General features: G+C 45.7%; 1 protein-coding gene across 4 annotated transcripts in view; it reads right to left on the bottom strand.

Annotated features, from left to right (window-relative positions):
* Nucleotides 1-26,742, bottom strand: part of LOC125433066 (BEN domain-containing protein 5-like) — a 996,205-nt gene that overhangs the window by 362,231 nt on the left and 607,232 nt on the right. For 3 of the 4 annotated variants that reach the window (XM_048497385.1, XM_048497388.1, XM_048497386.1), the window contains one exon: nt 25,322-25,512. The exons of the other annotated variant lie outside the window; for it this stretch is intronic. In XM_048497385.1, the coding sequence (XP_048353342.1) occupies nt 25,355-25,512 (158 nt within the window). In that variant the 3' untranslated portion in view covers nt 25,322-25,354. Of the gene's footprint in view, nt 1-25,321; nt 25,513-26,742 lie in introns of those variants that run through there. 4 annotated transcript variants of the gene reach the window in all.

The raw sequence follows: 26,742 nt of genomic DNA, 5'->3' as shown, positions 1-26,742 counted from the left end.
CAGAGCCTCCCAGGCGCCGCCCTGTCAGTCAGCCAAGAAGAGGGGCTCCCAGCTGTCTTCAGCGCCCGGCACCTCCCTCGGCCCGCCCAGCTGCTGTGGCCGAGGCTCCTGCCGTGTCGCCCGGTGCCTCGGCGGGGAGCTCCAGCGATACTCCAGCCCCTGGCAGCTGGCCAGGGCCAGCCAGCGTGGGTCCGTTAGCCGCCCGGCCGGAGGCCTCAGCGCTTACCCGCCCGGCCCACGGCGGCAGAGGCCCGGCGAACCCGAGCAGGCGGCGCTGCAGCCCAGAGGCTCCCCCTGCGTCCCGGCCGGGCTCCCGGGCCGCGGGCGGAGTCGTCTACCAGCCTCGCCGGATCCTGGGCACAAAGGCGGGGGGGAGGGGTCCGCAATACCCGGCTCCCGGGACACACACACACCTGAGGAGAGTTGGGATGGCGTCAGGAGGTAGTGTCCCACATGCGGGAGAGGAAGTCGGCCTTGGCGTGCTGCCCTCCCAGTCCCGATGGACCACAGTGAACCTAAGCAGGAGAAGAGAAATGTACCACCCGTAAAGCTTAGCGGGGAGTTATATGGTCTTTCCATATGCGCATCCCATTGCTTAGCAGTAGCATGGTCTGTGGCGACAAGTGAATGTTATTACGCCCTTCAAATAGAAAGCGCCATGGCCCGTACTGATAGCCCACTTGATAGCCAACACCTCTAGTTTGATGGTGGCATAAGCGCTGGCTTCGAGGCCCAGGCTACAGTTTCACGACTGATAAAGAGGGATGGGGGTGATGGCTGTCTTTACCCACTCCTGGGGACAGCACCCGCCCTAGAGCCAGTCCCTGAGGCGATGAGTCTGCCACTATAAGGGGGGGCGTTCTCGGGTCAGGGGGGTTCTGCAAGACCGGCACGGTGTGGAGGGCGGCCTTGAGATCCTGAAAGGCCTGCTCCTGTGCCACTCCCCAGCGCAATTTATTAGAGGCGGCCTTCTGCAATAGGTCTGTCAAGGGAGACGCCTGGGCAGCAAAGGCTTCAATGAATTTGCTGTAATACCCCACCAGACCCAGGAAGCGACGTAAGCCTTTCTTTGTGGTGGGAGTGGCAAAGTCATCCAGGGAAGCAACCTTCTCGGGTTGGGGTTTTAGCACCCCCCCCCCGCCTACCACATAGCCCAAATAACGCAGTTCCTGGAACCCCAAGCGGCTTTTCCCAGGGTTTACGGTAAGGCCAGCAGCCTGCAAAGCCTCCAACACCTGGGTGCAGGAATTGAGTTGAAATGCTGCTGCTCCATGAGGGACTATGTAGATGAGAGAATGTCATCATCAATGTAAAGTGGTGACAAAACCACAACACTGGCTTAACACTGCTTATCCCGATCATGCGGCTGGAAAGTGGCGCCGCCCGGCATATGTGAAAGCCAAAAGGCATCACCCGGAACTGGAAAAGACCTTGAGGTGTCGCAAACCCGGTTTTCTCACGATCTGCCTCTTTCATTGGGATCTGCCAGTAACCTTTGGTCAAATCCAGGGCGGACAGGTACCGGGCCGTCCCGAGCTGCTGGACTAAATGGTCAGCTCGGGGCATGGGATAGGCATCGAAACGCGTGACGGCATTCACCTCCCGGTAGTCGATACAGAAGCGTATCGAGCCGTCGGGTTTCGGCACCAAGACTATGGGGCTCCATGCCAGAAGGAACTCGAGATGGTTCTATGACCCCTAAGGTGGGCATTTTGCAATCACTACCTCCTGCCCGAGACTACCTCCCACGCTGCTGGGGATGGAGGCCTCCAGGAACTACGGGCCACCTGCCGCGGATCCGTGAGTATCTCATGCTGGATGGCATGAGTCCGGCCCGGTAGCGTTGAGAAAAGATCTGGGAAGTGCTGGAGGAGTGCGTGAAGGGCCCGTATCTGCTCTGGGGTCAGTAGGCTGTCCAGCGGGGGAACCTCACTGGTCTCCTTACCGCTTTGCCACGGCACCTTCCCAGTGGGCATCTCCTCGGGACAACTCAGGAGCCCCTCCTGGGAAGGCCGGTCGTGCCATTCTTTTAGGTTGTTTACATGCAACAGTTCTAGCGGCCCGGCCGGAATGAGGGCCACACTGAACCTCATGCACGTGGGGCCTGCTTGCCGGGTTATTTGCAAGGGACCTTGCCAAGGGGCCATTGTAGTAGCATGGACCAGATGCCGCTGCACTAGCACCCAGTCCCCCGCCGCCAATTCCCTAGGCCGACACGACCGATCATATCTACTCTTTTGCTTCCGCTGGGCCCGTTGGAGATTTTGGGCTGCTCTCTCCTGCGCGAGCACCCGCTGCTCTCGTTGGTCCCGCACTAGGGCCTGGACCTCTCTTGCCGGGCTTTGGGGTATCTCCACCCAGGCATCCTCCATGACCTGCAGGATCCCCCGGGGATTACGCCCGTAGAGGAGTTCAAAAGGCGAAAACCCCAGCGAGGCTTGGGGGGTTTCCTGCACGGCGAACAAGATCGGGTCCACGTAAAGGTCCCAAGAGGCAGGCTGGTCCTGAGCCAATTTATGCAGATGCGTTTTAAGAGTCTGGTTAAAACGCTCCACCAGCCCATCCGTCTGGGGATGCCCGACGGCTGTGAATATCTGGCGAATCCCCAAATTGGTACACAACTGTCTTGTTGAACACGTGGTAAAAGGGGTACCCCGGTCGGAAAGGAGCTCCTTGGGTAGGCCTAAGTGAGAAAAGAACTTTACCAAGGCTCGCCCTACCCCTTCGGCTTTCATGTTCCGGAGTGGGATGGCCTCCGGGTACCGAGTGGCATAGTCGACCAGGACCAGCACGTAGCGGGCCCCTCGGGCTGTTCGAGGCAACGGCCCGATGAAGTCCATGGCGACCCGCTCAAAGGGGACCCCGATCACTGGCAAGGAGGCCAACGGTGCCCGTTGGTGGCCCCTTGCTTGTTTTGCGCTGGCAGATGTCACAGGACCGGCAGTACGCCTAAGCGTCTTTGCACAAAGACGGCCAAAAAAATGAGCCAAGACCCTTTTTATAGTGTTATTGGCACCCTGGTGTCCTGACCAGACATAGCCGTGAGCCCGGGCCAGGACTTGCTCTCGATATGCTTGGGGAACCAACAGCTGCTTCACCACCCCTCTCCTCCCGGACACCACCCGGAACCACACCGTCCCCTCCTGACCCGTTAATGTGCGGCTGGGCGAAGAAGGCCACTCCGAGGGCATCCCACCACCTGACCTTCCCTCACTGCCACCAACTGACGGGTGGCCGCCAGGGAGGGATCGGCTTCCTGCGCCTCCCCGAAAACCCGATCTCTCACCCAGGTGTCTCTTTCAGCAGGACCTCCCAGGGGAGGTGCGCCACTCGCTTGCCCCGCCCTGCGTCCTGGCCCGAGCGGCCACCTCTGGCAGCTCCCGCAGTTTGCGGGACAGGCCAGCTTGGAATCCCGTCTCCGCCTTCCCGTTTTCCTGGGACAACCCGAAGCCAACAAGCCCCCCCCGAAGTCCAGGAACATCCCGCCCCAATAGCAGAGGAGTAGGGCAGTGTCGGGTTTAGAAACAGGCAAGCTTCGAGGGGCACACTTGGGTCCCTCCCACCTCAAGAACAGCCGTATCACGGGATATGTTTCTGGAAAGTCTGCCACGGTGAGAAGCAAAGCCACCCTCACCCTCTGGATAGTGAACGACCCCGCTGGCCTCAATTGATCTTTGATCATGGAAACTGAGCTGCCACTGTCGAGGAGGGCTAGCAAGGTATTCCCTTGTAGGGTCACCTCTAGGAGGTAGGGCCGAGGGTGGCGCTCCTGACTGGAGGCTTGGAAACTCCCTTCCCATTGCAGGTCACACTCCATCACGGGACAGTCCCGTTGGAAGTGTCCCCAGTTACCACAACAAAAGCAGGGACCCCTTGCTGCGGGGCTAGGTGCCGGGGGAGGCGCCCATGGCCCTCCCACATTGGGAGGGTGAGATGACCCCGGTCCGCTCCCACCGGAGGGTGAAAGAGGCTGACCCATTAGGCCTGCAAAGGGCTGACGTGGGCCAGCGCCCACCAGGCGGAAGCCGATCCTGGATCCCCCAGGGCCGGGATTACCACCCCAGCCGATGGTCCGTGGCTCCAGACCCGGAGCCCCTCCCTGTCTCGGGGTGCCAGCCCAGCCGGCTGCTAGGAAACCCTCTACCAAGGCGATGGCATCCGCCACCGTCTTGGGCTGCCCACACATCCCAAGCCCTGGCCTTTGGGACCCAGGGTGAACAAACTGCTCAAGGACTAGCAAGCTCCACCCACCCGTGCTGAATGTCGGCGGTGAGTGGGTTTTGCAGCCACAGCTAAGCTAGAGTTCCACGCCAACTGATTGGCTACTGGCGAGGCGGCTGGTCCCCCTTTCCGAGGCTTTGGGCTCAGGCGTTGGCGAGTCGTCTCCGGCGAGATGTTATAGCGCTCAAGATAGCTTCCCTTCCCACTTTAACATAGTCCATGGCGTCTGCCGAGCATCACCGGACAACCCGCCCTGAGGCGGTCACGTCAAATGCCAGGCTGAGGGATAAGGAAAACCCACTGGGCTCTATCCCAGACCAGCGGCTTCCGCCGTCCGCTCAAATGATTCCACGAAGCTATCAATATGGAGTCGTCCCCGGCTGTAAAGCGGAAATCCCACAGCGGAACCCAGCGGCGGCTTCCCTGCCCCCCTAAAGCCCAGCGACGATTGACGAGTGCTGCCCAACTTTTGGAGTCAGGTTAAGCGTAGCTTTCCATGACCCGTTTGGGCATCCTCTGCAGCTGTACCAACTCCTTTACTAAAAGTAACCTGTGTCTCCTGCCTGCGAATTGGAACATGTCACCGGGTCCAACTTGGCACTGGTGCTCCGTCAACCACTGCCCAAATTGGGCGAAATCCATCCCCTCCATCGGGTGGAGCCCCTGTCTGGTGTACGGCCACCTCCCGCCTCCTCTGGGACTCCGCACGACTCTGGCTCCCGGTGACCCGAGGGTGTCGCAAATCCCAGCATTTCGCCAACCCGTTGGCCCTGGGTGACCCAGCCCGGCAGGAAGTATGATAAGTGGGGCTGGAGGGCACAACCACGCTCAGCTACTTGAGGCGCGGCATTCTCCATACCCGCATTCTCCTTTGCCACTTGTCCTGCGCCCGAGGAGGAGGAATTGCCCGCCGGACCCCAGTTACCAACCCACCTTCCCCTGCCCGGCTGTTGGAATCGCCGGCCTCACTCCCGTTCTTGGAGGGAGTGAGACCTAGCTGAGACAACCCGTCTCAGCCCACAGGATGCCCCTGCCACCCAAAGGTGGCCCAGGGTCTACAGAGGCGTTAGGCCAGGTAAAGGCAGGGGAAGCCTCCCACCAGCCCCTCTCCTGGCTGCCTCTCCCTTGCTCCTGGTGTCGGCCCCTCCGGCAATCCACCACTCCTCCCCTCCTTTCCCACTCCCTGTTTCCCCAGCTTGGGACGCTCCTCCTTCCTTTCCCCCTCCTGGCTTTTCCTGAGTCCTTCCCCTGTTTCTCCCCTGACACACAGTCTCCCCTCCTTCCCTCGCTTCCCGTCCCAGCTCTCCCCAGCATGCACGGATTCTTCCCTTTTTTATCTCTTCCTCCCCGGTCACTGGGGGGTTGAAAACCCTCCCCTCCACCCTCTCAGGCCTCCAGGCACTGCCTGTCGTCCCAGCCCAAGAGGGGCTCCAGCTGTCTTCAGCCGGCTGGCTGGCCTCCAGCCCTCAGCCACTTGTGCTGTGCGGCCCGGAGCTCCCCTGCGTCGCCGGTGCCTTGGCCGGGGCACGGGCTTGAGATGCTCCGCCCTGGCAGCTAGCTGGCCGGCCTTGTCGTTAAGCGGCTGGCCGGAACCTCGCAGCGCCCAGCCCGCCCGGCCAACAGAAGAGCCGAGGTGAACCCGAGCAGTGGCTGCTGTGGGCCTCCCCTGCGTCCGGCCGGGCTCCCGGGCAGCGGTGGTGATCAAATCCATGGCCCGTGGATCTGGGCACAAGGCCGGGGAGGGGGTCACGGCTACCCCCGCTCCCGGACAGATAATATATAGAATTACTGTTGTAATCAAATGAACCCAGAGATACCTTTCTCATCCACCTTGCTTGACAGAGAATGTATAGAAGTTCCTTGTTGTTTGTGGGTTTGCTAATAAACAGCCTCTATGGGAAAAGGGGGAAACAGTTATCATAGACAGGATTCACAATGAAGAAGTTATGTAGAAATAATAGCTTTAGGCTTTGCAGAATGTGTTCTTGGGGACTTTTTGATGGGGAAACAGATGCTTGTGGTCAGCAATGGTAGCTACTCCACATGACTGAACTCACTATAAGCTCAGAGGTCAATGGTTTAGGGAAAATCCCTCATTTAAGTGGTAAAAATTACATTCCTTTTCTCTTATAATGAATCGTTGGGAGTGGCAGGAAACATGTGATGATGTGGAGATGGCAGCCTAAAAGGAACAACCATAGGCAGGGTAATTCTGAGGGCCAGCATAGATGGGAGGGCCAACGTATGATAGGAGGGAGCCCAGCATAAATAATAAATTTAGCTGTCTGAGAACGGCCTGTTGCCATTCTCATATGAATGAGATGGTCCTTTTATACACAGCTATGAATAAAAGCTTTGAAACTTTTCACGACTTGGTGCTTGACTGGCAAATAGCACTGGGTTTTTCTGACAATCCCAAGAATCTGGGCTAACGCTGTGAACACAAATGTCCACGGCTAGCTGGAAATGCTCCCAGACTCCTAGAAAATAATTGTTGGATGCTTCTATATTCTAGAAAAACTTTTCTTAAAAATGTGGCTGTGATCTGGTAGTTTTTTTATCCCTAGCACATATATGGCAGGCATCTTCAGAGGAATATCACCATAAGATATATATTTTTTGTACTCAAGTCACAGCTGACTTGCAGTGCTCTCGTAGAATTATTCAAAGACAAGAGCCTTGCTTTCAAGGGTGGTTTGCGGTACCTGCGTCCACTTCACACCTTTAGTATTCCCTTGGAGGTCCTCCATCCAAATACTTTCCAGGATTGAGGCTGAAAGTGTATATCTGGCCCAAGGTCATTCAGCAAGTTTCAGTGGCAGTGGGGATTCAGACCTGGGGTTTCCCAATCTTAGGCCCTTTCTGCATGGGCCAAATCACGAGCAGCCCTAGGGGCGGCAAAGCGCCGTCCCCAGGGAGCCGGTCGCTTACTGAGGCCTTGAAGCCGCCATTTTCCAGCTCTCACCTTCCCCAGTGGCACCCTCCCTCCCCCGTGTCACCATCCCACCTACCGTGTCTGTAGCCCGTCGAAAGCCCAGCGTCCGCGAGGGCGCAGGGGACGCCCCCTGCCTTCCGCGGCCTTAGAAGCAGTCGGCGCGGGAGCAGGAGCGCCTGAACCTGCGGCGACCGGCATTCAGACAAACTGACCACCAGACATGCCAGGCTCGACAGTGGCGGCAATCCCGTGGCGCCGTCTTCCCTGCTCTTTCTGGGACGGATTGCGATGCGGGCGGTCCGGAGGCCAATTAAGTGCCGCCCGTGGGTATCGCCTGACCCAACCTAATGCGTCAGCTTACGTCTTGAGCTTGGCCTTAGTCTGACACCTCCGCACACTGGCTTTCACTCAACATTTGTGTTATTTTTTCATGATTCCACCCCAAAATTATATATGTCCTAAAGATTTCGACAGTTGAGAATTAAGTAGTACACTTTTAGATGGATTGGGACAATGTTTTATCTGAAACGAAACCAAAGCATTTTGAGATAAAATTTCAGGCCCACGTTAAAATGTTGCATTTAAATGGCTAGCAATTCTTCATCTGCAAAGAAAGATATTAAAAGCCAAAACAAATTTTCCTCCTATCGCATATATGTTTTAGGATAATTTGATGAGTTTCTATTCATGCTGCATGACAGTGTAATAAACCCCAAATAATTTTATTTAAATATTTTGTAAAGAGCCTGAAAAAAAGAAACTCCATTTTAGCTTAAGGCAGCTGAATGACAGCATTTTCATGACCAAAACTGACTTGGGAGAGAGAATGATATCTCAGTTCTTATTAGAGATAAATGACATTTTTAATGTGAAAAAGTCTCTATCATATAATGTTGGTCTTAGCATGGGGAAATTAATGTCCAGGTAAGGCTATACTTCTAGGAAACCAATAAATTTGGGTTTGTTATTGAAGTTCATTTGATTATGTTTTCTCAAAGGCAATAGAATTTTGATTTAAGTATGATCCCACAAGATAACATATAGTGCATTTTTATACCTTTAAAATATGGAGGATCAGAAAGGCAAGATTCGCTTTTCACCACTTAATGTCAAGCACATAGTAATAAGCATGTCATCTGAGATTTTTTTTTCTGCTAATAGTATTTTAATTTTTTGTGTTGTTTGGACCTATTAATTTTCCAACTTTTCAATTTAACATCAGACAAACCAATTCCTTCATAACTTCACTTGCCAGATGTCATAATTAGTATTTCAAGGGGTTATATTTACCCTATATCATCACTGTTCCCCAACTATCAACTTTTCTTGTACAAAAAATTGCTCCTAGGATTTAGCTCTATCAATCTATATATACATAAAGCAAACCGTGTATTTGTTAGTGATGGCATAACTCAGTAACTGCTGGGCCAATGAAAATTCCCAATACTGTAGTCAATAAGTGAGAGTGTTGCAGATGTTAACATACCTGAAATTTCACACCTGGCCCAGGTAAAGATGCCTTTCCTGGCGCTCCATGCAGTGAAGGACAATACAGCTGCCTGCGTGTAACTGTCACCCATGAGATATTCGGCACAGCTTAGATCGGCTGCATGGTGGCAGATGTGGGCAATTAGAAACAGTGCATGCAGGCAGTAACTCGGTGGAGGCAGTACACACACACACATACCCACGAGGGAGGAAGGGAGGGAGAGGAAGGTGCAGGGAGAGGGAGGGAGGGAGAGGAAAGGGAGGGAGGGGGGGGGGGCGTGCAAGGGAGTGAGGAGGAGGGAGACAATGAGGGGTGGCATGCAGGGAGAGGGCGGGGGGCTGCAGCATCTTCCGTCAGGCCCATCACTGGTGGAAGAAGGAATGAAGGGAGGGAGGGTGGCATGCAAAGGAGTTATATATATATAAAAGCTTAGAATGTTCCTCAGATGGCAGATATAGCGGTGAAGGCAAGTACATAGGCAATAACTCGAGTGGAAGTGGAAACATACACACACATACATGGGAGGGAGGAGGGAGGGAGGGAGGGGTGGCAGCACGAGAGAAGTGAGGAGGCGGAGGGAGGCATGCAAGGGAGGGAGGAGGGCAACATCTGGATGCATTGCCACTAATGGAGGGAGAGGGAAGAGGTCAGCATCGTCACCCATTCACCACAATAACCCACAGCAACGTGTTTGTTACGTGCCCTGTGCAGGGAAACAGCTGGACGGATTACCCCCAAATTTTCACGCGCAGGCGTTTATACCTGTTGGGCAGGTAATTGGACGCCAGTGTTGAGGCCAGCCGCATAATTTTGATAAAGCGTCACCGCAGTGCATCATTATGCTGACTGCTTCGTGTTTCAAGCTGTCACCCTTAGAGAATGGTCATGCAGCGTATCTGGCCTGAGGGGTTAGTATGCCCTTACAATGTTTGCTGAGATTGCCAGAGATGAGCAGTGAAACTGGTGACAATAGGTATTACTGTTGGGTAATATGAGTGGAAGTGAAACACGCCATGCACTTTGCCATGTGGGACATCAGGTGGGAGTTCCCCATACACTGGAAGTAACTTTCACTCTCTGTGCCTCACCCACCGCTACCACACAATACACATACTCTCATCCCACATCGAGCTCATCCTCGCACACCTCACTCTGCCATCCCTCTCATCCAGCCACCCACTTACCCACTTCCTCCACCCCTTATTCGCCACAGCTCTCTGCACACTAAAAGCTGAAGCTGGAGGTTGCCTTTTCTTCTAAAGGAAAATCCACGGGGTGAGGAGTAGACCAACTTCACTGGCTCCCACTTCTTTTGCACTTGGCCTTCAAGAACCCAGGGAGCTGTGCCTCCAATCTGGGCGCTTACCACCCTGCCTCTGCTGCTGCCAGAGCTGGGATAGCCTCCGCTGCCCCAGTTCCGCCCGCCAGCCAAGGCTGTGTATCCAGCTTCAACCAGCCTCATGGACAAGCGGAGTTAGCTTACTCGGGCCAGTTCCTGACATTGGAATGGAAAGGGTTGCCTTATGCTAAAAAGGGGCCTGCCGCATATGGCAAGGTAGAGGAAAGGGAAGGGGATTCCATTTTGACCACCCCAAAAGGCTATGCTGGGATCATTGGATTTGCATGGACATCTATGTGGGTTGTGGACTGTGATAGAGAAGGGACAGTTGCCACATGCAGCGTGGCAGACCCATGAGTATCTAATATGAATTTAATTATGGTAGAATTACTCTGGAGATATAAATATAGAGTTTAGGGCCAAGGTCCCTTGTATACTCCATCTGCAGAGAAAAGGATTAGCAATTTTACACCATTTTTTTCCCTCCCTGGCTGCAGATTTTCTCTCCTATTTTAGTCCACTATTTTCATTGTATGAATTACTATGGATTCATTGCCATACCCTAATTCCATCACATTACAAATATTACCCTAGTCTAGTGCTAGTAATCTGTTCTGGTCACAGGGCAAAGGAATTATGATTGACTAAGATACTACACTTTTGTACATGGGGAGCCTTACTGCATTATTTGTTGTGAGACAAATCTTTGAGAGTTTCCACTCAGACGTAGCATGAGGTTGCCGAGAATGGTTTTGTCATTACTGAGCTTCCTCTCACATGCTGCTAGAACTTCCCTCCCTCAGTAATCCTGGATCTAAAACTGCCACTTCCATAGCCAAAGCCCTGTTGGACTCTGCTCATGGTCAATGCTTCAGAAATCATAGCATCCTCTAAATGTTGATCCAGAAACATATCGTAAGCTCAGGAACTATTAATTATAATGAATCACTAAATATTAATGGCAGCAATCTTATATTCTCTCAGAGCAAAACTCAATGCATGAATTTTTTCCAACTGAATTTCTTCTTAAATCATGAATTCTGCCACAGCATTCCAATGATGTTAACACCCTGCTACAATGAAATATACCCCTTTTAAAATTGACATGGGGTTTGCTTTAATACCAATTTAATTTAAAAAATTGTTTAAATTTAATTTAAAACAAGCAATGCGCTAAATCCTGTAAAGGAGCCTAGGAAAAAATGTGCAATGTTGCATTATCACACAGTGACATTTTAAAGCATATATTATTATAGTGAGTTCACGGCTGCCAGATCTTTAAACTAGTTATTTGGCCTTTTTTCATTTTACCTGATTCGACCCTCACACCAAAGACCTAGGAAGTTGCAATGTGTCCAGCATAGTATTCATGCTGGCGGATCCCAGCAGGGGCTGCCTTCTGAATTTGACAGATGTCAGTGGTGTCGATTCCAAAGATGTTTTCAAGGTGATGCTGCCCTAGTGTTTTCGGGATGGCACCCAGCGTGCCTGACTACCACTGGGATGACCTCAGCTGGTTTGTGCCATCAGATGTAAAGCTCAATTTTCAAATCATGGTATTTAATGACAGCCTACAGTTTTCTTTTTTCAATGATCCTGCCTTCACCCAGATTACTGCTATGTAACCGATGATGGTCCTTTCTTGTCCTTGATCTGAGAGTGATGTCCTGGTGTATTGTGTTTCAACACTTTGTCCATTTGGATTCAAAAGATCCACGGATCTTGATATCTCAATGTCTCCATTGCTTTTCTCTGGACAAGTATTCCCCACCAGTTCCTAGCTGTTCTTATGTTGTAATTCTTGCATAACTTGTAATTCTTGCATAAATTATTATTATGGTAGATTTCACAGATGCTAGATCTTTAGCTGGTTGTTGGCCTTTCATTACAATTCGAGCCTCACCTAGAGGCCTAGGAGGTTGTAATGCATTGGTGTAGTATGTCCTCTGGACAATGTTTTTCCACCAGAATCTTAGCTGATCTTTATTTATGAATTCTTGCATAAATTCCAGTGGATCATCTTAGAAGCTGAGTTTGCCTTGCCTCTGTTTGCCCTCGAAGTCTAGGCAATCTTTTTTGCAGCAACTGAGGGGACGCGATCTGATTTGTCAGCTTCTTTTGCACAATCTGCATTTGAATCATCTAGGGATTTTTCAATTCTGATTATGATCAAATTTATACTAATGACTTGTTTTGAGAGCAGCTAAAATCAGGAGTTCAGTTTCCTTTTCAGACTTCCAGTTGTGAACCACAGCCAGGTCTTTTCATTTGTCCATGCTTGTCCTTGATCTTCTCCAGAAATTGGCCCTGCAGAGTTTTGTTATGCTGGCTTTTTGGCCTCATTTTAATCACATTTTTCTGTAATTCAGCGATTGTTTGGACTGCAGGTCTTCAGCCGTGTCTCTTCTTCTCCTCAATCACTGCCAGTTCTTGAGCTTTTTGTCCACATAATCAGCCAGCGGATGTTTCTTCTCTTCCACTGTTTGCTGTACTTACGGTGAAAGCCTCTGCCACCAAGATCTCAGGGAAGGTATGTTTTATCCAGTACTTCTTACGGATTTGGTTAATAAATGCTCCAAAGTCCAAGAAGCAAACTTTATCTGCTTACCTTCATTGTTGATTTGAAGGCAGCTTTTGACACCTGATCTCACTAGAGATGTCTTTGGAATAAATTGGCTATACAAGGAGTGAGGTGTGACTTCTTTCTAATCAAGGCAACTTTATACCGACCTAGCAAACTGCAGAGTTAAAGTGCTCGCATGAAGGTCTCATGACTGATTCTATTTACTACCTTTAAAGGTGTAGGCAAGGCTGTGTGTTAGCTTTCAACCCTTTTCAATTTATTTTTTGGTGACCTTCCGTCAGTGTGTATTGGAAATTAACAACCATGCCCCTAGGATTAGGCTCAAGGCATATTCCAATGCTTCTATAATACTGTTCAGTAGTATCCTTCTATACTAAGCTCAAAAGTTGGACTTAGATGGAAGCTGCTGAATAGATGTGGGCAGTACTGTACAGAATAACTGGACTAGTCTTCAATTATCAAAAGATTAGATTTTTGATCTTTTGCCAAACAATACAAAAAAAAACATAACTGGGCAATTAATAAAGTGCCAGTGGAGCAGGTTAACCAATATAAATATCTTGGAATTACATTTTCTTACAACCTCTCCTGGTTACCCCACAAAAAAGCTGCTCTTGCACTCTCTGGGTGCATTCTTTGCTGACTACAGTCTTCACTTGCCTGTGCTTGATATTAACCAGCTGTAAAATGCCCAGGTATTTATAAGCTGCCTGTTGGTTGCACTTGATGAGGTGGCCATCAGGTATTTCTATGCCATCGCTTCCCTTCCCTCTGAGCAGGCACCCCACTTGGAGAAGAAGGGAAGTGGGTTGAGGGGTGCTTTCACCACTTTGCTTCCCTTTGAGTGGGCAGCCCTCTGGGAGAAGAAGGGCCAGCCCACTCAGAGAAGAAGGGAAGTGGGTAGAGGGATGCACTTCCATCACTTCCCTTTCCTCTGAGCAAGCAGCCCCTTCGGAGAAGAAGGGAAGTGGGTGGAGTTATGACTGAGAAACAAAAAGAGGCAAATGCAGCAAGGTTACCACCCTTACCCACTATCTATAGCAATACAACAGTATATCATATATTTCATAAGATTTTTTCTTTTTAAAATGGAATTCTTTGTTGTACAGTCCTCTCACTCCAGTACGCATCTCCTATTTTTGTATGCAATAAAAAATGCCTATCCTATCCCCCTCCCTGTGCCTGGGGAGTTCCCACTGCAACAAAGCTACCATCCCTTTCCCACTATCTTGCATTAGAAGTAAAATAAAAAGAGGCTGGATCAGCAGCATTAGATTAAAGGTATGTAGTAGAATGTATAGAAAGCGTAGAGATAGTCATGGGGAGAAACCATGATCTGTTGCTAACTCATCTAATACAGCCATATTGTAGGAGATAGTAAAACTGAAATCAATTAAATGCTGAATACAGCAGTAGGAAATCAAATTTCCCTCTCCCTAGTTTCCTCCCTGTCTTTGTTATAAATAAGCATAGTATGGTCTCCCAAAGTTCCCCCCCTATCTTTAGCCACGAGGTAGAATTTGTTTTGGCTTAACTGTAGAAATTAAAACAAGTTTGGAATTATGTACTTTGATTCAGCCATTTACTTTTGATTTTGTTTACTCAAGCAATTCCCACTCTGTAGCATCCAAAAGTGTGGTGTGCATAGTTAAGCACTGATTAATCTACATGCCAAATATAATAAAAGCACATGAAAAGATCCCAAATGGATGAGCTTGATAAGACATGCGGATAAAACATTTAGCTGGACAACAGATATACAGGATATCAACCTGTATAATCAATGCTTACCCAGACAAAATGGTAGCTAAAGAGGAGAACTTCAAAGTCTCCAGTGACTAGTGACCATTCTTAAGAAGATGTATAGTGCTGGTGGTTTTCCTGTATGCATGCCCAGGTTATATTTCCACTTGTCTGCTATACCAAGATTTAAGAAAACCGAAAGATGTCTCTCTCTCTCTCTCTCGTATAATTGGATTATAATGATCAACTTATTTAGGGTAATAAATGCATGAAAATAAACAAATTTCCTAAATTAATCAAGCACCAATTTGTGACCCAGTTCAAAACTAATGATCAACATGTGCTATGTACAGGATCCTACTTTCACATGAATCACTGTTAAACCCCTCGAAAGGAACATCCAGTGAGTGTGTGTATGTGTGTGTCCTATTTTCGTTTGTGGTTTACTGTAGGAGTTTCAATAGCTATTTGGATAACTGGGGTAGGAGAGCATAAGGAATCTTCTAAAGTAATGCAGTCTTCGCACATTATCTGGGAGAAAAAAATATGTCCACTTTTATTCAGTGCTTCTGAACTTTTCAGCATGTGCAGCAGCTTCTTTTAACAGAGTTGTTATATTCCATTTTGGTTTTTTTTGAATATCTTTTTCATTCAAACCCCCCCCCCCCCAGGTTTTCTTTTAACAACCACAAGAAATGTCATTAATTGAACCACAGATGTGCAAGACATCTCCCTGTGATGTGGAATGATCTACAGAATGTGGCATGAAAGGGGAAGCCTTTGTTTTGATGTCCAAATTAGATTACAAAATTCACTTAGAGTCCCTTTTTCTAGTACATTCAGGGCAAAAGAGGAAGAAGACAGAGGAATCTACAGAAGAGCTAATTTATGCAGATCTTTCTTTAAAGTTTAAGATTTAAAATATTTTTAGATAAAAAGTGTAATAAAATTTAGCATATTCATCTTCAAAGATTTTAATAAGAGAATGTGCACTGAACTTCTGCTTTAATTTTCAGGTAAACAGTGTAACATTACTTTAAAGACTAATATGTATGCAGAAGAGTTAAAATTAAGGCAATTAAGTAATTCTGCTTTAACAGTTTTGTTGAGCAAAGAGAATATCATATGGGCACTAGGGCATAGATCCCAGCTAAGGACAAATGAATATATGTACTGTCAAAGGAAACTTTTACAGCTGGATTCCTTTGGATTTATTCTTGTGGGTTTCTACAGCAGTGTGGCTGTAGTCTGGTAGATCATGCCACCTAATGTTTCACCTGCATCTGAGGCTGGCATCTTCAGAGGTGTATTACAGAGGCCGTTTCCATACGACCAAATTATGCAAGCCCTAGGGATGGGATAACGCATTGAGGGAACCATTAGCACAGAAGCTAGCTGCTGCACAGCAACTTTGGAAACAGTTCTTTGACAATTACTTTTTGGTTGTTTACTTAAAAATTTATGTGTCCATACTGCTTTTTGTAAAGAATCCAAGAGTAGCTTATAGAAGTAGTTAGAAGGCATTATACATAAAAAACTAGTCACAGTGAGAATAATAACAAATGCATCATTAGCAAAAACCAAAATCAATTTTACAACCTTCTACAATATAGTATCAAAAGCACTATATTAGTTAAACAGTGGTGTGTAAAACAAAGAATAATACATGGATTTTGAATATAAACTGATTAGACGGTTAGCTAATATCAAACACCTACTTGATTCTAAAATCCAAAAGATGTGATTACTACCTGAACCTCAGGTGGAGTTCCAGAATATCAAGAACAGCAACTTGGAAAACTTTGGCCATAGGTAATGTGCAACCCTCATTCACAACTTAGGAGTAAGGGTCCTATGGAGAGAAAGACTGGCAGCATATTGGCTATGCAGAAAGGGTGGCATAGTATTCCAAGGGCTACATATATCTTGGTAAGAGGAAATGCCAGATCCTAGACTGGCGTTTATTTCAAACTCGTAAAAAAATAGCAATCTTCAAGTGATCTCCCATTTACATGTTATAGCACTTTCACAATCCCACTAAGATCATTATTGCTGGGATGAAATTCTACATCTGCCTGTCTATTACAACTAAGATGAGTGGGTGTTTATGTAGGTATTACTCTTCTCACCAGCCTGCCACTATGGCAGGAGGGTACTCCAACTTCATGGTAGGTGGCAAGGTGAAAAAAAAAATGCAGCAGTAGGCAGTAGTATCCTTATTGTGACAGAGGGGTTGGGAGCTCCCCATTTTGAATCATCATTGACAAAGAGGGATGATAAAAGAAAAGATAGAAGAAAAAGAATGAGGCTGATGCTTATATACTCAGCTGGAGCAAAGAAAGGTGGCATGTGGATCCCCTCCACCTCATCCAACAGAGGAAGAGAAGCCAGATGGTTAGTGGCATAATGACACAAGACTGGCACCACTGGGGTGCCCATAATCAAAAGCATTAGGAAATCATTCCATACACATACAGAATAATGCACTTTGAAACTGCACTTTCAATGTTCTTTGAAGCTGTCTTGCGGAATGGCAAAATCCACTGCAAACAGTTGTGAAAGTGGTTTCAAAGCATTATTTTGTTATTGTCTTGACGGAAGGGCCCTAGATTAGCATGCCTAGCCTCAGCTTCTCAAAAAAAACAGAGATGGTAGGAGTGCTGTTACCCAGTCATTTTCTCCCATACACCAGCCGTTATTTTAGAAGTGTTAGTTAGTTAGTTAGTTGAGTTAGTTAGTTAGTTAGTTGGATTAGTTAGTTAGTTAAGTTAGTTCACAGAGCATTTCCAGTTAACTGGTAGGCAAGAAGGAATGAAAGCAGTTGTGCTATCTAGTTTCAGACTAGCTGTAAAATATTCAGTTTTTCACACCTAGAGGCTGTCTTGTGTTTGGCAGTGGATGCTTTACAAAGTGAATACTGATTGCAAACACACTGATTGTATTTATAGCCAAAGCAGCCATTTCATCTCTGCCAGTAGTATGAGCCTGTCTTTTTCCTTTCCTAGTCCATTTTGTGAGGTAACAGACAAATAGTCAAAGGCTAATTAATTTTTTTAAAAAACAGACTGATAAAATGATGTTATTTACGAAGATGTACCACTGGTGTTAGTTTCTCTTGGGACATTTGCTGGGAGTTGGAGCCAAACTCTGCTGGCAAGAGCCTTATAACATTGCTTAGGAAAATGACATTCTATATATGTATAGAGGAGGGCACTGTTCAATCAAATTATATTCCTACTCTACCAGTTACACCCCAAGGTAATGGGTAGGGCCTGTCCCCTTCTGGATCGGGGAATTAACAGGGCCAGACTTTGTGTGTTACTGTAGGGGGGGTAACCAAGGTCTTTTGCCTTTGAGTTATGGATATCTTTCTTCCTTCAGAAAATCACAGAAAGCTAAAAGTTTAATAATATTATTAAAAGAAAATAAAATAATGAACTTACACTGTGAACAAATGATAAAAAAAATACAGATCACACACAGAATTCAGGAGATTCCTGGGATTTTAGAAAGAGGTGAGGATAGAGTTTGAGTAGAGTTGTTCTACTGGGAAGGGAGTGATGTCATGACCTGTCTTGAAAGAAGAAGAAGAGAAGAGAAGAAGGCAGAAGAGGAAGAGGGAAGAAAAAAAGAAGAAGAGAAGAAAGGAAGAAAGAAGAAGAGAAAGAAAGAAAGAAGAAAGAAGAAGAAGAGTTTGGATTTATATCCCACTTTCTCTCTGCAGGAGACTCAAAGGGCTTACAATCTCCTTGCCCCTCACTTTACAGCCCTATGAGGTGGGTGGGGCTGAGAGAGCCTCCTACCGAGAAGCTGTGACTAGCCCAAGGTCACTTAGCCGGCCCAAAGTGTGTGGGAGGAGTACAGGCTAATCTGAATTTCCTAGATAAGCACCTCCTGGTTCAGACTGGCTTGGAGCTGGGAATCAAAACCCAGTTTCCTCCAAGATTAGATACATTAGACTCTTAACCTCCTATGCCACTGCTGCTTGAGAGAGAAAGGTCCAGGAGGGCAGAGACCAATGCACATTGGATATTGAGAAGAAAGTAAAGAACTGTGCTGGATGCAGTGCAACTGGACAAGAGTTCCTGTCCAGAAACACATAGCAAAAGACTACAAGTGACACCAAGGACTCTTATCCTCTAATAAAATTTCATATTGCCAACCTGTACAGAATTTAGTTAATCTTGTCAATAATGGAAGAGAATCCACCTATAGTATGCATTACATGAGTGGCTAGAGGTTAAAATATGCTATGACAGTGTTCCAAGCTCCTAAAAAAAAGGTTACAGTGCATGGAGGCTGGGACTGGTAGAGAACTTCCCTGCATATCTGCTGTGGAGGACTACAGGCAGAAGGATATTTAAACTGAATTTGGTAAAAAAGCCGAAAGCGATAATTGGCAATCATTAAGTTCTTTTAGATATTTAGCATGAGTAAAATGGCGTGAATTGTAACTGATGTTAAAAAGAGAAGGAAGGTGGGCATATGGAGTGGGAGTCCACCCAAAGATGTACAGAGCAGAAATATCCCACAATCTTTGTTTAACTGGCTTAGGTGCAGGTCCTTGGACTAATGAAAAGTAAAGGGAGAAACCACGACTGAACTAGCACATACGAAGCCCCTTTGCTTGTGACTGAGTGTATTCATCCTGGGGCAGAGTGGGGTCTTTCAAATCAGGAAGACCTGATAGAAAGACATATACCTTAAGCCAGAGTTTTAAAGATGCTATCCATGCCCTAGTAGGTTTAAGGGCATTCTCCTAATTTCAGGAAGAGGTCAAGAATTTGAGGCACATTTTGGGTACTTTCAAGATCACTTGCCATAAAATTTTGCCTAGAGTTTATCTGTTGTTTCTGAAGAAGCCCCATCTATCCCAACCAGCGAAACTTGCATACTACAGATGCACCAGCACCACCTTAATATTAAAAACTTTCAAGGTGGGAGGAACATACTAAGTAGCCCCCAGTTGTGGAATCAAGAAAGGATGAAATAGAAACAAGACCCATGTGGCGAACTTTTTGAAGGAGGGCTTCTTGTCTGCAATGTCTAGATAAAAAATAGGGAATGATGATGGAAATTCAGGTCCAAATGCTGGAAATTCTCAACTTGATCCTAAGAGGCAGGGGTAGGGGAACCTCACGCGGCTCTCCAGATGTTCAGGAACTACAATTCCCATCAACCCCTACCAGCATGGCCAATTGGCCATGCTGACAGAGGCTGATGGGAATTGTAGTTCCTGAACATCTGGAGAGCCGCAGGTTCCCTACCCCTGTCCTAGAGCTTGACCATCAAGGGACCATCTGCAGTGTTTAAATTTCCTTTTAAAAACCAATATTTTAGACTTCTGATGATTTATTTTGAGGTCACTTAGGGATCAATAATTTGAAAATTCCATTAAGAGTTACTGAAGCCTAGAAAGTACAGCCTTGTAATCAGAATTACAGGAGTGTTAGTGTTTTCCTGTTGCCGGGTCTATGAAGGTGTCCTGCATCCATCCAAAAAGCATCAAGATAATTTATGAACAATATAAACGAAGGAAAAGCTAAAATGCAACCTTGCTTGACACCCTTGAGCAACAGAATTGTATCAGAGAGTTGACCCTGATATTTAACCTGCATCTGGTTCTGGGAATGTAGAACCATAATTAGATGTAATAGTATTTTATCATTCAGACTGCCATTCAGCTTCCTCCAGAATTTAGTTCTAGACATGGAGTCAAAAACAGCCTTCAGGACAATGAAAGCAATGTATAATTTACCTTGCAATGGACCTGAATACTCTTCAGCTAAATGAGCGAGTATTAGATAAAGAACCAGGGTGGAATGATTGTACCAGAAGGCAGCTTGAGCCTCAGTGATGATGTTGTGTTCAGTTAGATAAGAAGTCAACTTATAATAGTTATTTCATCAAAAAAACACCCAAGTACTGTAACAAAAGTTTAAAATTAAAATACATACATACCTAACACTTCTATTACTTACCTTAAAAATAGCATTTTAAAATTATTAATAATTGTTAGTGCAAGTTTAGAGTTTAGACTGTATTCATCTTGGATTTTGCCTCTAGCACAGTGGTTCCCAAACTTATTTGGCCTACCGCCCCCTTTCCAGAAAAAAATATTACTTAGCGCCCCCTGGAAATAATTTTTTTAAATTTTTTAATAGCAATTAAACAGAAAGATATATGTATTAATGTTTCTACCTGTGGCCATCACCGCCCCCCTGGATCGCTGCAGCACCCACCAGGGGGTGATGGCGCCCCTTTGGGAATCACTGCTCTAGCATGTTGATACATATGTAATTCTCAACCTGGCCAAATTTGAGGACACTTAAATTTGGAGGTTGGAGCCATGAATGGGCAAGACAGATCTTCCTGCAAACCTGAAAAATGGTCCAGGTTTGTTGAAAAAAAAGAGAAATCTAAAAATAAACATTAAAAAACCCAAAATGATGCAAAGGAACACCATTAGCTTAAAGAAACACTCTAACCAGTAAACCACTTTGGCTTTCACCACAAATGGTGTCACATAAGAATGACTTCAGAGACAGCATGAAAATCCAGTTGAAATAAGAGCTCTCTCCCAGATGCAGCAGTGAGACTGAAGGCTGCCATGGAACCGAGAGGAGGCAAACTGCTCAGGCTTGCTTCCAAAAAAAAATTTTTGATGATTAATTGTGAGCTCCCCATGGAGAAATCAGTAGCAAGTCTTGCCTCTGCTTGGAACAGTATTTGTGCTGAAAGCCCCATAGGATTAAGTATAAGGGCTGAGAGACTGCAGCAAAATGATGGACCAAGGCTACTATTTTGAGAAGTACAACGAAGCTCTGAAGACTTTAAGCCTGCTTGTCTCAGAACACATCAAACACAGGAAACTGCATCTACTTCATCAATTCTCCAAAAACTACAGGGGCTGAAGAGGTATCAGCCCCAAATTAAAAGCACAAAACCTTCCTGATACATAACACCTTTTACAAAGAGTAATTGAGAATTGCAAAGCTCTGTTATAACCCATCCCAGAAACTGAGGGTAGCTAGAAAAAGGTTCCTTCAGTCAGGCACAGAAAGACAATCAGAAAAAAAGCCAAAGTGAAACATTTTTCATGACATTCCTCCTGTCTAGGTATTTGGATAGCTGCAAATTTCATTTATCGTATATACTCGTGTATAAGTCGACCCATGTATAAGTCGAGGCACCTAATTTTACCACCCAAAACTGAGAAAACTTATTGACTCGTGTATGAGTCTAGGGAAACTCCAAAGCAGGCAGGGGCAGGGAAGAGCCAGGGCACCCGCTCCCTACCAGATCGCCCCCCGCTGCCTCCTGGATCCCCACAGCAGCCCCAGCCCTTGGCTGCTCTGGCGTTGCCTTGCTTGCAAGCAAGGAAACTCCAAAGCAGGCAGGGGCAGGGAACAGCCAGGGCGCCTGCTCTCCACTGGATTGCGCCCCCCCCCCCGCTGCCTCCCAGATCCCCATAGCAGCCCCAGCCCTTGACTGCTCTGGTGTTTCCTTGCTTGCAAGCAAGGAAACGGCAGAGCAGTCGGGGGCAGGAAAGAGCTGGGGCCACCCATGATGCTGGGCGCACACCTGTGCGGCGCCCAGCAGGCTCCTGCCCACCACCACCCATCCAATGCTGCTGCTGCTCACTCAGCCATCTTTTTCTTTCCCCACAGGCTCTGCAGGCTCGGTTCAGGGAAGCTGCCACTCCAGGCAGCCTGTCTCTATCTTTCTTAAGCTTTCTTAAGCTTAAGCAATCTTTGGAGCATTGCCCTTTTAAGAAAGATAGAGACAGGCTGCCCGGAGCAGCGGATTCCCTGAAACCGAGCCTGTAGAGAAAGAAAAAGATGGCTGAGTGAGTGAAGGGGACAACAGGCGGTGGCGGCTGCCAGTGGCTCGCTCACAAAAAATGTGCTGAAAACCTCGACTTATCCGCGAGTATAAACAGTACTTTACGCTTCTGTATTGTGCTCATGACCACATCAAGATCTATACACCAAAACAATTTGAATATTACTAAGTAGTTTGATAAACTCAGTTTTTGGGTTTTGGTTCTCAGATGCTGGGCACCAGTTTATCATTATTATTGCTAAAAAGCATTTTTAATCTCGGTGTTACTTTAGTTAAATGGAAGCTTATCTAAGCTATCACAAAAAAGTAAATTAATACTAAGTTCATTTTGATGGTGGACAAAGCTAACGTAAAATATCTTTAACCAAAAACTTAGCCTCAATGTCACAGACAACAAAATCATTTCTTCAGGAGGCTGTCCTTACGAAAAGGATAACAGCTGTCTAATTACAACCCCACTGGTGGAATTTAATCTTTAGGCAGTAAAATCTATCTTTCCAGGTAAAATTTACTTCTAAATAATTTGCAATTTAAATATAGACATTCTAGGACGGTCTATATTTAACCATATCTATATAATACTTTTAGATTGTTTTCTGGAAGACCACAGGAATATTAGAATGTTTTGTTTTTAAACTGAGCAGATAGGCACCTTGCATAAACATGAGAAGCATTCAAACCTTTGTTTGGATTATCTTCAATACAACAGCTAATTTCCTTTATAAATTTAATTAATTAATTAATGGAAAATAAACCCTTTTTTGTTACCTCTTATATTTGCCCTCACCCAAGTGTGCCAAAAGTACTTTATTATGCATCAGGTCATGAATATTACAATTATAGCAATAATATTTAATTAGTAGAGATAAGATCATTTCTGTTCAGAACACATCCCCATTGTGACACCTTCCTTCACTAACATAGTATGTTTCCCTTCATATTTGATTGCAGAGACCAGCTAATATGAGCATTACCCCAGTACTATTTATCTTAGGTTTCAGTACAGCCATTGAGGACTCAGAAGAATTTCTGAGGGCATAGAGTTTATAAAATAAAATGAATATGAACAAATTTTATTCTAAAAAACATAGAACTCAACAGACACAACAAACAACCTTTCCCCAAAGCATCACTAGTATCTTCCTTTCCAAACTACCTTACTTTCAATTTTAAAAAGCCCCCTATCTAGCATAGATCTATCTAAAGAGATCTACTAAAAACAATAGTTTTTTTCTTAACCTCTTTCCTGACTCTCTCATTGGTTCTTTCTGTCTTAGGAAACAAAAAAGGCAGGTAAAAGAGATACCAACTTGACACAGAACCTGTGCTGGTAATTCTCTTCTCAGATTTACTAGTAATGACAAACAGTTCCCTATATCTGTTGTACAGATGGGCACAGAGATAGTGTGGACAGCCCATATGCGTCCAGAATTGTGTTGCACTAGAAAAGAGTATTCAAACAATACACCTCTCTCTCTGCAGACACACCAGAATTCCCACTTCTGACAACCACCTGTAAATACATGCACACCCAAGTCTGTGACAATGAACCTGGTTCTTTGCAAACTTCTCACATTCCCAATGAAACAAGTTGCTAGTAATGTTTATGAAAGCTTTACAAAGTAAGAAAGAAGGTGGAAACAAATCACTTTCATAATAAAAATGGGAACAGGTTCACAGTGTTCCCACTTCAAATTTTCTAAAACTCTAACTAGAACACCAGCATTCCTATTGCTTAAGTTTATAAGATTATTGAACCACAGCTGATTTACAGAACAGAAGCCACCAGCATTATGTAATATTTGTTTTTTCTAAAACACATTTTTTTCTTGAACAATTAAACTTTATTTCTCGATTATGCTACATTACACCTTCACAAAAAAAATTGCAAATACCATTAGTGTAGTGACCCGCCGCTGCGGTCATCTCTTGAACTCCTGTCCCTGTGGGTTCCACCAGCTCCCCTGGGCCCAAAAGTGTCTCAGAAGCAAGAGAGGAGGTCACATCTGCTGCTTCTCCCTCCTGGGACATGAACTTTCCCAGCTCTAGGAACAGGTCGCTATCGTCTTCCCCCCTTGCCTTTTTGCTTTGCCTCCTCCTTATGTTTCGTGCCTCACCCTTCACCAATCAGGGCCTCAGCAATGGGTGAGAGGCCACCCTTCCTTGACCCTATTGGTTCAGTGCCCTGCCACTCCAGTGCTGTGCCTACCACTACTTAGACCCTCTTTCCTCCTTCTGCCTCTGAACACTGAGGCAGTATCAGGCTGCTTCACCACAGGCTTCCTGAGGCAGCACAGCCTCACCATGCTCAGCTCAGGCCCTTCTGCCACGGCACCTCACCACACAACCTGCTATCCCCCCACTGCTGCTGGCTCCACTGGGTTGACCGCATTTCTCCGCACAGTTTTGGGGAGGTGGGGGGCTTCCTGTCACTTTAATGGCTGTTTTCTTCATGACAGTAGGTGGCAGCTGGATCTCCAATGGGCGCGGGGAGCCACTGGAGGGGGGGAAGCGTGGCTGGGCACATCCCAGGCAGTGGTCCCAAGGTTGGGGCTAGGCCCTGCCACCATCTTGGATCAATCAGACTATGTAACCTCTAGGGGGTAACTGTAACATACATACTAAATAGGAAATACTGTTCAAATTCAGCATTTTATAGTAGCTACTATCTGTTTTTAAAAGTAAAATATATACATATAAATATCTAAACATATAACAGCGATCTAAGTAGAGTGGCTATGATCTATAATGTATCTTAAACAGCTCTTCTGACTTCAGTGGTACTCAATAATAAATAGCTCGTACGCAAAGATAATAATATATAAGAAAGCATGAAGATGTTTAATTATTTCAAGAATTTAAAAATTTGAGTATCAAGGCAACCTAAAAATATCTGGTACTTTAATAGAATGAGAGTGTGGGCACACAGGAGCTTGCAAAATTAGAAACTTCTGCCTGAACCACAGTTAGCATATTAATTTCCTTGGAACGACTTGGGAGTTTCATGGAGTGTCAGCATCCACTGAGTTTCGTCTATTGCTGTACTCATATGATACCATATAGTGGATTTTTGAAAACTGTACACACATTCACAATACAATCCACACCAAATAGTCAGTCATCCCACAAGCATGAATGCCATGAAAATCAAGACTACCACCAGAGCAAAACACTAACACTTTATTAAAAATTCAAAATTTATTGCAAATTATATTTTGCTTCTCTTTTTTCTTCATTTTTACATGATTTATTGATATCCATGATTTTTTCACAAATGTATTTGTTGACTTTGGAGAGTCTCTGTGCAATTTCAGTTTCATCCACAGTTTCTTGTGCTATCCGGTCATACAAACATTCTGGAATGAAGAGAAATGGTATTTAGAGTGATACCTCTGCAATTATTACGTATAGCATGCATCAATTATTAACCTAACCAACAAATGGAATGGGGAGAGGTTTACTGATAAAGTGGTAAAACTGACAAATGTTTCAGCAAAGAGCAGCTGTTGCACAATAAACTATCAAGGAAGCTGCATAAGAGTTGATCATACATGCAAACCTCATGAACATAGACAAAATAATAATAAAGCATATCTTCAGCATATAATGTGGATGTCAGACATGTTTAATGGTAGTCTTTCAAGTGCCCATCTCCCATTTCTGATAACTCATCTAGACATACTAGGAATCTCCACTTGTTCACAGAACAAGTACCGCATGAGGAAATTCTGGAGAATATCTGTGTTCTTGTCATCTTAGTTTTGTTTTTGTAATAAATACAGCAGACTCAAATGCTTGGATCCTATAACATTTCTCCCCTCATGCTTTTCTCCTGCTGCTGTAGAGACTTTTTCTACTGCAGCACTTGCTTCATCTGCCACTAGCACTTCCACTTTTTGAAGGTGCCTTCTTTATACATGCAAAAATTCAAAGGTCAGAGGAAGTGAGCAGTGAAGTGGAGGAAAGCCTCTGCAGTGGCCAGAGAAGACCAAGGGGATAAACATCATGGGATCTAAGACACTGTCATTCCCAACTAGTATAGCCACTTCTTGCTTGTCTGGCTTGTCTAATCTCACTTCTGTTATCTTTAATTTACAGTATCATGAATGAACAAATGTCTGGTCCATTTCAGCACCATGATAGTATGAGGAACCAAGAATTCTAATATTTCCTCATATAAATTGTGAAGATTTGTGTAAACGACAAGTACAAGGAGATAGCCACAGTCCACTGGAGAGGTAGCCAAAAGTCTCTCTTCCTTAGCTTGCAGTTCTAATTCTCAAGAATATGGGTGATAGTAAACGCTTGGACCAAATTTAGGAAGCAATATCAGGATTACCAAGACAAGGCTAAAAAGGCCATGCCGCATTAATTTTAGCTCCTCAGCACAGGATATATATTAGGATTTGATATACGTTGCCATTTCTATTATATGTAACTGTGAAGTGTGGTATTCTTTCTTGTTCTATTAAATTACTTCTGAATTGACTGAACAACATTGGCTTTACTTTGCTTTATTCTGAAATCTTATCACTGGCCATTTGTATTGTTATATGTGATAGAAAACCTTAGAGATTCATTTAATT

Source organism: Sphaerodactylus townsendi, linkage group LG05 (genome assembly GCF_021028975.2).
Source record: "Sphaerodactylus townsendi isolate TG3544 linkage group LG05, MPM_Stown_v2.3, whole genome shotgun sequence".
Classification (NCBI taxonomy): Eukaryota; Metazoa; Chordata; class Lepidosauria; order Squamata; family Sphaerodactylidae; genus Sphaerodactylus; species Sphaerodactylus townsendi.
This window is presented reverse-complemented; position numbering and strand designations above follow the sequence as displayed.